Below are 15,636 nucleotides of genomic sequence, written 5' to 3'. Positions count from 1 at the left end.
GCGTCAAGCCCATGTGTCTGACATGTGTCTGACATGTGTCTGACATGTGTCTGACATGTCTAGCACAGTTTATTTCCAGCCAGATTTTGACTGCTACAGAACTAAGTGGCCACAGGTAAGAAGAGCACCGGCTTTCACAGACTAGGTATAGCTCACCTAGTACAGACCAGAGGAGGTCCCTCTGGTTTGACTGACTCCTCACCACCCTACCCCCTCTCCTATAGTCCATACATATCAGAAAAAGGCAAAAATAATTCTGCTCAACTTACTTGTATCTTCCAAATTTTAGTGAGTTCATCTAGTGACAATTTACTGCCCAAGAGTTCAATAATTCCCTTTATTCGATCACAGTATTGTGCTTGGTCTATGTTGCCTAATAGAGGAGACATCAGAGGGGAACCAGATGCAGTGAATAACAACTCTACTAATGCAAAGCAGTAATAATTTCCTAAGATTAACTAAAGACTAATAAAAATAAACAAGATGTTTGCACCTTTTAAAAGTGAAAATAATTTACATGTCAAGTAATTTTTATTTTTTGAAAGCAACTTACCTTCTAGTGCAATTGACAGAACTGAATTTTCAACTAGCCAATCTAGTAATCTGTCTGTATCTATAGCATTCTTCACAGACTTGGATAGAGTACTATCTTCTATTAGTTTTGTTACCTAAAATGACAGTATTAGCATGAGGGGAGAAATATGCATAATCAAACCTTCTCTTGTATATGTATAGTCATCTTATACACTTATAAAAATCTAATAATTAATCAAAATATTTCAAAACTAGCTTATTTCTTAAAAGTTAACAACTATTTATGACATCTCCTTAAAAAGAAAATGGAATCATTCTTAGAGCTCTACTTAATCCTTAGGCTACCTGTGGCTAGCTTAGTGACAAGGACCCAACCCAAACTGCAACTCTGACTTGTCCTCCATATTTTCTAACTGGAGAAGGAGCCAAACTATCTCTGGTGATGGGAACGTCAGGTTAAGCTTGTGGACTATCCATGGTCACAGGACAGATAGCCTGAAATGTGGAAGTAAGACATAGGCAGAGCTGGCACTGGCCTGCTCAAACTGTGCTCATGGTCTGGTTAGCCAACCCCTTCACACATGTGAGATATCTCAGTCCCTTTCAATAAAGTCTTCTTTTCACTTAAAATGATCCAGGATGAGCTGATTTGACTTAGAGTCAAAAATCAGAAAACTAAAGGAAAAATAACTGGAATCATGACTGAATTAGGTCATTAGCTTAAACTGCCATCTACCAACCCCAACACAGTGTTTGAGAGGCTCTAAAATGAAGAAAAGGTACTTTTAGCATTTTGCTTAGACTCCCACTATTGTTACAGATACTTCATTTTGTCCTAACATTAGCTAGAAGATAAAGTTATATGTGAGATAAAGAGAATGGCCCTTAGTAAATATCTGTCGATGATACTGGAGGAAATCTCACAAAAACAATTTTCAGAGAGAAAAATCTTGAAAATAATACAAATATGACCTTTTGCTAACATACAGTAGCACTGTTTTCTGTCTTTCAGAGTCAAGAGAATGTATTTCCTCCCAGCATCTTTACATTAAAGGCCACATGTGACTCAGGTGCACACTTACTTCCTTGAGGGAATTCATTTTCGCACTGAAGTGTGGTGACTTGAGCATGCGCAGCAGGATGTCCAGGCGAAGGGCGTCCACGGTCGTCACCAGAGCCGGTTGGAAGCGCATGCAAAGCAACTTAATGGCAGACAAGAGCTCGGGGATGCTAACCAGCCTCTTCCATTTAATAAAAACAGAAAAACAAAGAAATGAACAAACAAAAACTGTAAAAAACATCCTAATATTAATTCTCACGACACACATAACATAGGCTGACAGTGGCCAGGAGACAACTCATATTTTCATGGCCAATTAGCTCTCCTAAACAAAAGATATTTGGTGAGGGGCAAAGAAATGAAAAAGGATTGTTGGAGAAGGGATTCAAAGTAGGAAAGTTTGCATCGATGTTAAAACTGCACTAAAGAACTTCTGATACACTCAAAAATACAATGGGATTCTAGTCTAGCCTGGTTGTAATGCCATCAAAATTAAATTAGAGAAACTCTGAATTGGGTATCATTCCTGAGAATACCATATTTGTTCTATTTTCTGAGACAATAGTGTCCTGAGTTGTTAGGGGGAGAGGGCAAGAAGCTTTAATTAATTTGACATTAACAGCATATCAAGGATCCAGAAAGCAATGGTATGGAAATCTGTCAAGACTTGGCTTTGCAATCATGGACTAAGCAGTGCTAGGCTCTGTCTAGGGAGTAATTACCTTGTCTTTGAGGTCCTTCTCCTCTACACTCCGCACGTCCTGGATTGTGGTAAGGATGACCGGGTCTAGCATAGGCTGTAGACATAAAACACTAGTTATAAAGAACTCCTGAATCTATGCTATAACGGCGACTCCTCACCTGCCATTCACAAAGGAGAGGGTCCAGTGAAAGGTCTGAGTTCTAGCTGGCAGTGCCACCACTAACTAGCTGACCATCCCACGTGCCCTTAGCTGATTCTGTGCTTCTATTTCTTCAATGTAACATGAGGAAAGTTCCTCTCACTATATCATACAACAGTTATCTGAAGAACAACTCAAGACACATGAATTTCCCTCTTAAAATAGTAAGAGGTATGGCAACCTTCTGTTTGTTTGAGACAGGTCTCACTATGTAGACTTGGCTGGTCTGGAACTAGTCTGGTCACTAACTTAGAAATCTGCCTGTCTCTGACCCCCAGGCCTGGATGAGTACTTTTATAAGAAAATATTTTATATTTGACTTTTAAAAATGGATACAAGTAAGCACAGACTCTGAAAACCGTGCTGCATACAAACTATTTTATTATGAATGGGATCCACAATATACTGCTCCAGAGTAAGAACACAATCACACATTTAACTCTAAACTGTTACGTGACAAACAGTAAAATCGTAACTAGAGGTAAGCCGACCCTTCCAATGAAATAAGCAATTTAAAAAATTAGAAAAATAGCATTTGGTTCTCAGAAGCAAGAATATGTGGCCCATGAGTGAAAATGTCATCAGACACTGGTCCAGACACAGCTTCTTCCTTCACACAGAAGCCGACAGTACAGGAAGGGCTGTGGCTGGGCTGTGATTACAAAGTGAGTATGGGTCCTCACTGGCACCCTGGGAGACAGGCACTGTTACTGTCAGCACTCTGCAGGAGGGACAACAGCAGCACATGTTTCTAGTCACACTACATAATGGAGACAACGTACGGCAGCTAACAAACAGGTCCATGATGTGTACACTGGTAACAAGATAACAGGGTTAGCAGGACTACAGCAGGCAGGAGCTGTATGTAGCTATATTCTTCCTGCTCTCACTCTGAGTGCCCCCTGCTCACACAACCTTCAACTTCTGAAGAACTCAACTAATTAGCATTTAGAGTACTTATGCTAAACTTTCTTACATTAAATACATACATTAAAAGCTAGCCCTTAGCTTAATTCATTAAGCTAACTGAATTACTAATTATAATTCTAATCCTTAAGAAAACCTCAAATTATTTTGTCTTTTCTGTCTTAGTGCTTTGGTTACTAAGCTATTGATTTGAGCTAGGCTGCAGCTCAGTTGGTAGAATGCTGGCCAAGGAAGCATCAAGTCCTAGGTTTGAGCTCAGCACTGAATAAACTTGCTCTGGTGGTCTACACCTGTAATCCTATCCCTCAGGAGGTGGAAGCAAGAGGATCTAAAGCTCAAGGTTGACCTTGGTTACATTGTAAGTTTGAGACTAGTCTGGACTACATACGACCCCCATCTCAAAAATCAAAGCATAACAAAAAAAACTTATATTGATACACTTAAAAAACTGGTATCATTAGGTGTTTCTAAAGAATTTACATACAGAATTAAGAAAATATCTAAATTCTCTTTTTTCACATAAAATTTTTACATATTACTTTGATGTCTAAAGAAAACACTTAACATTGAAAAATGGCAGAAACTTTTCACACTTTAAAAAAAAAAAAGCAGCCGGGCATAGTGGCGCAAGCCTTTGATCCCAGCACTTGGGAGGCAGAGGCAGGCAGATTTCTGAGTTCGAGGCCAGCCTGGTCTACAGAGTGAGTTCCAGGACAGCCAGGGCTATACAGAGAAACCAAAAGAAAAAAAAAGAGCATCTATTAATCTGTCCCCAACAAAATTATGTATACTAGCAAAAAACAATAGTACATACAGAAATAAGGTCCCCAGGGGCATTATGCTTAATGCAATGTCAATATCTACTGGAGCTTTCAGACTTACTTATAAATTCTGACAGACATTTTGTTTGATAACTCACAAACAGAAACAGAGAGCAACAAGAAAGTATAAGGCCTTCAGCATTAAAAACTGAACACCCGAGGGATGAGGGAGATGCTTCTGTGAGTAAAGAACAAGCTGTACAATGAGGACCTGAGCTCAGATCCTGAGGGCGAGACTCCCTCACCGTTTTTAAAGGGACAGTGTACACCTGCAACCCCAATGCTAGGAGACAAAAGGACCCTGGAGTCCCCTGACCACCAGAGGCATGGTGGCATCTGCACACGTGCATGCACACAAACAAGCTGAACACTCACAGCTTTGCTACTTATGACTTGATGAATTAGAATGCAAAGAAAGGAAGCCAGATAGGATATTACCCTGAAGAGAGAGAGACTAGGCAGTAAGCATGCCTGGCTGATGGTCAAAGCTGATCTAGGAGAACCCATACTGAAACAGACCTCGAAACAACCCTGTGAAGAGGACAGGGACACATGCCCCTTCTTTACAGAAAAGATAACACTAAGAAATTACATTTGATAAAAATCCATCTGTTAAAATAACAACAACAAATGTTACAGGTCTCATTACTCTTAGAAAACTTATTTTCTGACAACATTTTCAGTAAAAGGACTGCTATCTTGAAAAATAGAAGTTATTCTATACTAAGCGCCATTCTGAACAACTTAATAACAAAAAAAGCTATTATTTCTCCTGTCCCGGGCAGGGATATAAGGACTTCATCCTACCTGCACCACAGAGGAGTTGAGGTACTCTGCACACACCCCTAAGGGCTGCACCAGTGCTGACACGGCCTGGGGGGAGACAGTGAAGGGGAGACACATGTGAGGCAGCTTTGCAAGTCCCTTCCCATATAGCTGAGACAAAGGTAAATGGTGACTGGATCAAGTCATGAAGTAATGATGTCTAAATTCCTAGACAGAAAGACAACCCACTGAAAACACTACAGACAGTTAAATCAGAATGTCAACAAACCTCCCCTGAAAGAGTGAATGAAATGGTTCTAAAGTTTATAATGATGAATATTAAAACATTTTCTTTTTTTAAAGATTTATTTATTATTATAAATAAGTACACTGTAGCTGTCTTCAGACACACCAGAAGAGGGCGTCAGATCTCACTATGGATGGTTGTGAACCACCATGTGGTTGCTGGGATTTGAACTCAGAACCTTTGGAAGAGCAGTCAGTGCTCTTACCTGCTGAGCCATCTCGCCAGCCAAACATTTTCTTTTGAAAAGAGAAGAATATTTAAAGAGGAAGTAAAATATCCTCTAGTCAAAAAAAAAAAAAAAAAAAAAAAAGTTAAGGCTTATTTGAAGAAATAAAGTTACTGAAATACATAAAAGAAAGCCTAAAAAAACCCAGAGACATTGTGTCCCTGAATGGGAAATAGCAATTATGAAAATGTCAATTCTCTCTTCACTGACCTACATAATCATTGCTATTCCAAACATGGCCTCAGTGGCACTTTTCCCCTGGACATGTTGATTCCATGAAGAAGAGTGAAAAATATCAAACTAGGGAGAGCATTTTTGACACCAGCGACAGTGCCAATAGCAGCATGGCTAGGAATTAGAGATGGCTGCATTCGCCCAGAATCAGAGACTGCGACAGGTGTCCAAGAACAAATCACATCCCCGGGACTCTGAGATAAGACAAAACTAGTAACATCAGCCATAGTGGAAACAAGACGTATTCAACGAGGATCTTGTATCAAATGGCTATTTATCTGAACAAAAGGTATTAAATCCCTGTTATACAATATACAAGTAAACTGAATAATTCAAAAGCCAATTTTTAAAAATTATAAAAGCATAAAAAGAAACAAAATTATAACCTTGAAGTGAGAGAATATTCCCTAAGAGAGTCTGAAAAAATGTTAAGCCATTAAGGAAATTTTGTAATTTCTGATACCACAAACACAAACAGGGCTGGCAAGGTGGCTTAGCAGTAAAGGTCCCTGCTGCCAAACCTGACAATCGGAGCTCAAACCTCAAGACCCATATGGCGGGAAGAGAAAACCATTACCAAGCTATTCTCTGACCTCCATGCATGTACCATACACACTTACATACAGATACACAAAAATAGGTTTAGAATGAAAAGAATTCCTAAAAATTAATGATTTACTTGAAATTAATGATTTACTACTTGAAATCTAAAAAGTCAATTTACAGATAAAATGCCAATAGACAGTAATCACATGGAGAAATGCTCTAGTTCCCAGAATAGCAGAGCATTCTGAATTAATTAAGAAAACATAGCTTTTGCCAATTACATTAGAAAAATCACAGATTAAAAATACTTAGCATTATCGGCCATACTGTAAAATGGGTTTGTAGAGCCCAGATGGGTAGTATAGCTTTTTGGAAGGAGATTTAGCAGTAAACTGTAATTTTAAAACACATAGTCTTTAGTCCAGAAATCTTACTCCCTAAGAATTGCACATCTTAATTTACAAACACATCTATATGAAGACACATATATAGGGAACATTTTTCTGTAGTAGTAAAAGCTAACAATCTAATGACATTAATGACTATGTGCATCATGGTGCATACAGCCTTTGCACAGATGTCCATGATATGGTAAGTGAAAAAGTACTACTGTGTACAGTTTGGCAGCAACTTGCTTTAGAGAAATCGAGCAATGGGAGGAGAGACAGAAGGAGTGGGAGGGGAGCAGGGGTAGATGCATGCATGGGGTAAACCAGTTTCATTCTTTAGCACTGGTATCTCTTAACTGGTAAGAGTGTGACTATTTCTCCCAATATTTTTCAAGCTAAAAAATATGACATCACCAGTCTTATCATATGGCCTAAATTGATTCTGGGACACAGCTACCTTCTTAATTGGTCAGAACTCAGGCACTTATCATGAAACTTTAATTATACTTGTTATGAACGAGACCTGAGGTCACTCTCTCCTCAGTGCCTTCTCCCAGATCACTGCTGCCCAAAGAGTTATTCTGGAAAAAGGTCTGACCGAAGGTATGATTTGAAGAAGGTTATAACTCCACAACACTTAATACCATAGAGAATAAGCCTTCAATCCCATGTGTGCACCTTCTCCAGTGTTCATTCATGTAGGGTAGAAATGAGGGGGAGGGTGTTCTTTGTTGTTTAAATACTAGACATTTATTGAATGTTTTTACATTCTTGAGAAATGAATTTAATTTCTAATATTACTCAATGCATAAACAGCCAGTTCTTGAGAAACAAATAAACTAGACAAAACTGTCTCCGAAGAGATTTTTCTCTTTCCTTTTTCAAATCACTATTATCTTTCGTGTCATTAAGCCATTTCTAATATATTTAATATAAATGACAATTCAACAGCCTAAGTGACTCTCAAGGCAGGGAGATGAAGCTTCCCACCTTGTGGCAGCAAACAACCAGGCCATTCTATTACTACTCCATCAGTGTCTCTTCTGCCTTCCTCCAAAGAGGGACCAGGGGAGTTGATCAGTTGTCCCACAGGAACTGCCCAATTTTCAACACTTAGGGTTGGAATTTCAGCACATTACATCCGCATTGGTCCAATTATGGCAAGTAGCATACCCAAGAGCTGTTACTACAATGTATATCATGCTTGGCTTTTTCTGTAGGTCCTGGGATCAAACTCAGGCACTCTACTCTACCCAGACGGTTTACCTTTAACATTGACACACCCAAATAAAGTATACTGCACACCAAGTACAGGGAATGGGCTTGACTCACCCCAAGTTCTATATCTTCTGAATGGAGTTTGGCTTGGATTGCTGCAAATCCACCTAATTCTCCAAACTGAAAAGAAAGCAGGCATGAATTCTTTTTTAAATGCTCCACAGTAAGAATTTGAGCAAAGAATAAAGCTAACATTTCTCTTTGCAACTGTGTTCTGTAAGACTGATCTCTGAAGACCTGAATGCAATTCTAATGTGAACTGCAAGATGTGTTAAGGTGAACTGTAAAAGACGAGCTAACCCAAACCTTGATGTTCAGCTGTATATCACATACACAGAGAATGAACTATACAACATTCCTCCTCAGTGAAACACTCTTATTTGTGGTGGCTTGAATGAGAACTATCCTCCATAAGTTCATGGATTTGTGGCATTGTCTGGAGAGGCTATGGAACTTTAGGAGGTGCAGCCTTCTAGAAGGTATATCTGCGGAAGCAGGTTTTGAAGTTTATGGCCTTATCTTACCTTCCTGTGCTTGCTCTCTAGTGTGTGTGTGTGTGTGTGTGTGTGTGTGTGCGCGCGCACATTAGATGTAATCGCCTGCTTCTGCCTCCTGCTGCCATGCCGTATATACTCTGGCCCTGGATCTGTGAACCAAAATTAACTTTGTTTACACCGCTTTTCGTCATGGCATTTCATCACAGCAACAGAAAGATAACTAATACTTGAATATTTTCTATAGGTGTCATTTGTTTAAAATACCCAACTAACAGAAGTCCCATTGGAAACTGGGAATAGTATATCAAAGCCAAATTAATAAAAGTGTACATATACCTTATTTACCAAGTCCACCACCCATCCATGAGGCTCCTGTGAGAAAATAAATCCAAAAATTAATATGGGACTAGAAAAGCTTCCCCACTGTTAACCTTTGCATTTTTTATTTCCTAAACGGGAGAATCTGAAGAAAAAGCATTAAAATTTGAAACATACTTTGAAAGTCTTTTCCCTGATGTTTCTTAATGTATACCTTGGGCATTACTGTATTTTCTTTTCTTTTCCTTTCTTCTCTTCTCTCTCTCTCTCTCCCTCTCTCCCTCCCTCCCTCCCTCCCCCCCTTTCTTTCTCTTTAAATTTATGTATGAGTGTTCTGTGTATACACATGGTGCATGCCAGAAGAGGGCATCAGATCCCCGTTACAGATGGTTGTGAGCCACCATGTGGTTGCTGGGAATTGAACTTAGGACCTTCGGAAGAGCATCCAGTACTCTTAACCAAGGAGTCATCGCTCCAACCCCTACGGTATATAATTTTTGAAGTATGTAAGTTAAGTCTTTGCCATTATAATATTTTAAGCATATAAATCTAGACCTCCATGGAATTGTCACATTGGGAGCATTCATGCATTTGGGGGCAGCTGGAATTTTTTGTTTAGGTTCTCCAAGGAAAAGAATAACTCAAGTTAAATTCTCTAAGAAAGTTGTATTTTATTTATTGTGTCTTTCTAAAAAACAGGACCTCAAGTAGCTCAGGTTGGCCTTGAACTTGTTATACACACGAGACTGGTATTAAACTCCTTACTCTCCTGCTTTTACTTCCAAGGGCTGGGGATAACCAAGATGCACCACCACTCAGGGCTGAATTTTTTATTTTAGAAATTAAAAATTATTCCCAAAAAGTAACCAAGGAGGAAGTCAGAGATTAGAGTTCAGTTCCAGCCTTATCATCGTTACCCTTAACGAGGTCCTCCCGGCTCTCCCTTCCTTCTTTCTTCTGCTGTGCACTCAGAGCTTAGGGTTAGGAAGAAAGAGATGGCACACCCACTTTCACAGAGCTCAGATTGTAGCCAGTTAAAAGCTAAAACCACTACATTCACAAGCAATTCAAATTATGATAAATCAGTTGTAAAAACAAAAACCAAAGGGTTCTTTAAAGAATAGGAGGTTACTCTATATATGAAGTGGTGCTGTTCAAGATGGTAGGCTAAAGGCCGAAGGCTGAAGCGCTCAAGCCTATTTGGGCTTCCCCAATAGGTGTGTGTGTGTAGTAAAGTTAAAGATTTAAATGTTAAATAAAAAACTAAATACAAATAGAAAAGAAAGGAAACTAAACTACAGATATGGGGAGAATAGTATTACAAATATAACAAAAAAATCAGAAATAAGGGAAAGATGAAGGAACATGAAGACAGTCTAACATGTATCCAATCAAAGTTCCAAAAGAAGACAGACTGAGAGAGAAAGTAATTCACTAAAAGATAATGGCTGAGAAGTGCCAGAACTGATACAAACTATTAGCCATGGTAAGGTGCTTGCTATCTTAACAGCAGGAGAGTGGCCAAGAAAGACAGTTGATACCAACAGCTGGCCTACATATGTAGGCATACACAAAGATCTGCAACACACGTGTACAAACTCAGATGAATACATGCACTACATTCCTCATCCCCATTCATGCACACCTCCCCCTTCAGTATGTACATGCACACAAGACATTAGCCACTAAACCAAGAAGTCCACAATGAATCTGCACATAAGAATTAAAAAGATTAGGGTGAAGGAAGAGGAGTCTAAAAAAGAAGGGAGATGAAAATGCATTTCTCATAAAAAGCCAGCCAGGCCAGGAGCTACCTTCTCAATGGGTATAATCAAAGCCAGGAGACACTGCAAAGGACAGATTTACTATTCTGATAAATAACAGCTATTAGTCCAGAATTTAAAAGGCAATGAAAACATTAAGAAATGTGAAATAAAGGTTCAGGCCATTTATAAAAAAATGTCACTACTGGACACTTAACTAAAGCTTATTTTATAAGTGAGCTACCTTTATATAGGGTTTAAAAAGAGACAGGGAAAGATTAAGAGATTATACACTAGAGATAACAAGGTAGTAATTAAAGGTTGAGGCAACCACAGGAAACAAACTAAAGTTTATACGTATTAATCATGGGAGAATAAAGATAATGAAATTCAGGTTTTGTTTAGGTAATAAGTTAAAGTTTAGGGTAGTCACTGAGAATGACAGAGGAGAACCTGCAATCTTTCATGAGGTTTGGCAGTGAAGAAATCCATGCTGGAGCCACAAGGATGTAAGGGCAAGAACATTCAGAGATGGGAAACACCAGAGTGTGCTGAAGGAGAATAACCCAGAGTGAGGAAAGACTAAGACACCAAAGGAGGAACAGGAACCCTAAGGAGCAAATACTTGAGAAGGCAGGACAGGCAGGCAGCGCTCTCCTGGGAGAAGTAATTCCTCTGTGAGAAAAAGAGGAGACGCAAAGACGGAACCTTTCTGGTCTCAGCTGTAGAAAGCAATGAAGGGAAATAACTGTCTGCTGAGTACTTATTTGCACTAAAGCACTAAGTGTGGCACTTTTACACACTCCTGCCATGTAACACAACAAATGTGTTGTGTTCACAACAAAAAGTGAGGGAAAGATTTTAGTATTTAGGAAAACCATATTGTGTAAGTTCCAATTTCATGACTGCATAAATTCTTCTTGTATCCTGGTACCTGGCCTTGGGGAAGTACTTAGGTAGTTTTAACTTCTCATGCATGAGGAGGTTATAAAATGGAACCTAACTCCTAGGACTACTGATTACTGAGGGACTCAACTGTCCACCCTGGCACTCAGCAGTAGAATAGCACTTGAAGCAGCGCTGCATGAACGATCCCTTCCCACAGTCCACATACAGGATACAATTGCACCAACTCTTTCTTCTCCTGTAACCTTGCCTTTTCTATTTCCTCCACTATACTACTGAGGTGTAGCTTATCCTAGTATATTGTTATACACTGTCTAAGCTTGCTGAAAGCTGACTCAGGGAACTAGGAGGCTCTCCCTTGTCTCCTCCCAAGCTCCCTGTCCTAGAGCAGGCTTGTCCCTTCACTCTGTAAAAGGGACAACGGAAAGCAGCAAGCAAATAAGGATATTAAAAACATGTCCTTGAGAATACCTGGAAAGTAAGTTATTTCCAAGCCAAGTTACTACTGCTTATCCTACCATATAAAAATGTCTGCAGTCGGGAAGAGGTGAAAATCTCACCCACCCAGAGCCTGCTCTACCCCACCTGGGACTCTCAAACAGGAACCCAAGCGTGACTGCTTCATGGTTTCCCCAGTCTGCTTCTGTAAATGGCTGATTCACAGTTTCTCCTTTTTCTTGGAAGCCTCTCCTGAAGAACACTCTAATCTGCCCAGGACACACTCTATTGGAAACTGCAGCTGGCTGCCTCAGTGGAGACTTCCCCAGGTGGATTTCCACAAGCTCTTGTTTGATGTTACCTTTCATTTGCTCTCAGTTGGGCTACTCCAATCATCACTGCTACATGTTGTGAAGGCCCAATTTGATGATGCTTTGCTATCTGTTGCTTCCTACGTATTATTTTATTTTATGCTATATAATTTAAAAACTGGGGCTGGAGAGATGTCAGTGGCTGCTCTTTCAGAGGTCTTGAATTCAGTTCCCAGCAACCACATGGTGGTTCATGACACCTATAAGGGGATCTGATGCCCCGTTCTGGTGTGCAGGCATACATGCAGCAGAACACTCATACACAAAATAAATAAACAACAACAAAGTAAAAACATCTAAAAAAATGAAGTACAAAAAAAACCCTCAAGTCATTCAAAACTGGAAAGGTATCAAAGACAGTTTTTTATACTATACAGAATAATCATGAGTCAAGAACAAGAACCATGTAGTATTACACTTTTTGATAAAAGCAAGGAATATTGGTATTATTTCCCAAACCTAGAATAATGTCAGATAAACATCAAGTGGTCAAATCAAATGTTAAGGTGATGGACACCATTCCTAACAACTCAAACTGACTCATTTAAACTGTTTCTTAAAATCCAGTGTGTGAATTAGAGTACATTTAGATCACGCCCTTCTTGTGGGTACAATGCTACTGCCAAGTAGCAGAGCTTCCATTATCAGGACACTGGATCTGGAAATGTAGGAACAAAAGTCTCAATGCTTGTGTGTTTGCAAGAAAATTCTAGCTAGCACTGATGACTAGTTTCATTCTGGGTTTTTGGGTAGAACTAATCTTTCAAGTAATTTCAAATGGTCTACTCTCTCAAATAACTCTAGGAAACTGGGACACCAATTAAACTGTGGCTCTGATAATCCAGTATGTAGGGCAGTGAAGCAATTTTTTTTTACCAAATATAATTTCAGATAAAAAGATTTTATAACATTACTTAATAGCTACAGGAAAAAATAAATAATTCTTAAGAATTTTCATAAAATTTAGGACTTTCTATTAACCAGATGCAGTATTTCCTTTATTTCCAAATGATTTTAACTCTTCTATGTAAATTATCAGTATCGAAACAAAGACAACTTTTTTCAACATATTTATGGATCAAAAAGGTGAAAAAGAATGACATTTACCTTTTGGAAAGTAGATACAGGTGAAATAGCAAACATATTTCCCTCTCCAAACACCTCTGCCCAGTTCCTCTGAGACACTTTCATTCTGTTTTTAAAGTGGTATTCATTATCAGGATTGAAAGCCTATATTCAAAGAGAACAGAGAAACATCACCTACTTTTATAGCAACATATTAGCATAAGAAAAGAAGGTAAAAATCCAGCCTTTGGTCTCTCCACTAGCAGAGTTGTTGCAGCACACTGGCCAAGCTCAGGTCTCAGCTAGTGAAGGAGCCAAGGGCTGGCATGATATTCCTCTGCCCTGCGAGTGTCCACACTATGGGAGATGGAGCCCACAGCCTGAGAGGTCTAACTTCAGGCAAGGCAATGCCAGTATCCCTGAGCGGCATCTTTCCACAGGTATAGTCAAATGACAGAAGTGGAGACAATGAAGCTGAGGAGAAAGGCAAGAGCTGGAGAAAAGGCGGAACTCTCTGTAGATATATTTAAGAAGGGAATAATAAGAGTTACTAGGGAAAGCTACTGAAAATCTATTAAGACTAGAGAAGCATTTCTTCCAAACATGATGGTTGCTCTGATTTTAAACTAAAGGCAAGGATTCTAACAGCTAAGTTCGTATTTCTCATGACAAAATGTTCATATCATTAGTTATAAGTAGAAAAGCACATTGTCTTCAATTAAATTGAAACCAAGAGAGTAGCGCTTCAATTTCAAGATACCATACCATTGTAAGCACACCTAGAAGACCAATGGGAATTGGATCCTGTTTCATCCTCTCTGCAACCAATTCTATTAGTAGCATCAACATGTTGTAGATTCCTTCATGAATTTCAGTACCCCACTTGTGAACAGCACTTGATGTCAGGAGCTGCAAAAACAAAAGGGAATTTAGAGTATAACTTGGAAAACTACAAGAAACCTACAGTTTACCAAACAGATCTTCAATAGTCAAAAACGTATGACCAAAATACCCTTTTAGATGCAGACGGCTTTAAGACTAGTAACTGTAATTCAGCTTCAAATTCTGAACTTTAATGTCATTATAGCAAAACAGTTTGTTTAAAAGCAATTTTTTTTCAGGGTCTCTCTAGGTAGTACTGGCTGCCCTAGAACTCACTATGAAGACCAGGCTGGCCTCAAAGTCACAGAGCTTGGCCTGCCTTTGCTCCCTGAGTATTGGGACTAAAGACAAGAAAACTCATGTCTAACATTAAAACAATTTTTAATTTGTTCTTCATTATTATTTCAGGAAACCAAGTAATACACAGCAAATAGAAACTTGACAACTATTATGGAAACTACTGGTTCCTAACTGATGTGGCCTTCAATAAAGTTCTCAAGTTCTCAGAGACACTGTTCTTATAATTCTACACAATAAAAGTATCTCTACTGAGGTATAACTACTGCTCATCTTATTCAGATGTTACAAAGATCAAAAGCTATAACAAACAAGGACATTTTACAAATGGTAAAGTATTAATATATGTCACCAAGATAACATTAATCAGTAGCTCTGGAATCTAAGAATAAGAGGATGTGTTTCGTGTGTGTGTGTGTGTGTATGTATGTATGTATGTATGTGTGTGTGTATATTTTCATATCTTAAAAGGACTGCATCTTCCATCTTTTCACTAATAAGAACTTTCAATATGAACAAATTTTATAAATACTATCACTAACTTACAGTACTTAATTTCCATTTGGTTATGTACAAAAGTAAAAGTTAACTTTTTAAATGGTAAAGCAAATCTAAAACAGCTCAAAATAATAAGATATTGCAATCTATTTACCGTAAAATAAATATCAAATATAAAACAATGGTCTATCACATTAGATATGATTCATTAAAATAGAAGTTGGAGGCTTCAACAACTCTTCAGTCCTTAGGACATCTAATTCAAGACCAACTGGCAGTCAGAGAGTGAGGTCACAAGCATCAGACAGAAATCTCTAGGATGCTTTCTCAGGGTTCTGTTTAGATGGATGGTGTTTTCTTTTTTATTGCTGTTGGTTTGAGGTTTTTGGTGCTTGTTTTTAGAGACTGGGCCTCAGCTCAGGCTAGCTGCCAACTCCCAATTCAACACCTTAGCTTCCCAACGCTGGAACTACAGTTGTGTGCCACCAAGCTAGGGAGCTAGGCTCCATGTTTGTGGAAGATTTCCCTTTATAGGGAAAATACTCTGCACTAAAAACTTACTTTGCCCACACTGAGAACAAAGAAAGGCAGTCTGGACAAACCCAGATCTCA

General features: G+C 38.8%; 1 protein-coding gene across 5 annotated transcripts in view; it reads right to left on the bottom strand.

The window, feature by feature from the left end:
- Usp24 (ubiquitin specific peptidase 24) overlaps positions 1-15,636 on the bottom strand; it is a 130,634-nt gene that overhangs the window by 85,823 nt on the left and 29,175 nt on the right. For all 5 annotated transcript variants that reach the window (XR_003954974.1, XM_006503180.4, XM_006503177.4 and 2 more), the window contains exons 4-12: positions 14,113-14,256; positions 13,390-13,512; positions 8,823-8,858; positions 8,044-8,109; positions 5,052-5,117; positions 2,317-2,391; positions 1,617-1,775; positions 554-668; positions 270-373 (exon numbers count right to left, since the gene is read on the bottom strand). Coding sequence is in view for 4 of the 5 variants with exons in the window: in XM_006503180.4 (XP_006503243.1) it covers positions 270-373; positions 554-668; positions 1,617-1,775; positions 2,317-2,391; positions 5,052-5,117; positions 8,044-8,109; positions 8,823-8,858; positions 13,390-13,512; positions 14,113-14,256 (888 nt within the window). In the remaining variant the exon portion in view is untranslated. The remainder of the gene's footprint in view (positions 1-269; positions 374-553; positions 669-1,616; positions 1,776-2,316; positions 2,392-5,051; positions 5,118-8,043; positions 8,110-8,822; positions 8,859-13,389; positions 13,513-14,112; positions 14,257-15,636) is intronic.

Source organism: Mus musculus, chromosome 4 (genome assembly GCF_000001635.26).
Source record: "Mus musculus strain C57BL/6J chromosome 4, GRCm38.p6 C57BL/6J".
NCBI lineage: Eukaryota > Metazoa > Chordata > Mammalia > Rodentia > Muridae > Mus > Mus musculus.
The sequence above is the reverse complement of the archived record's forward strand: the minus strand, read 5'-3'. Positions and strand labels throughout refer to the sequence as shown.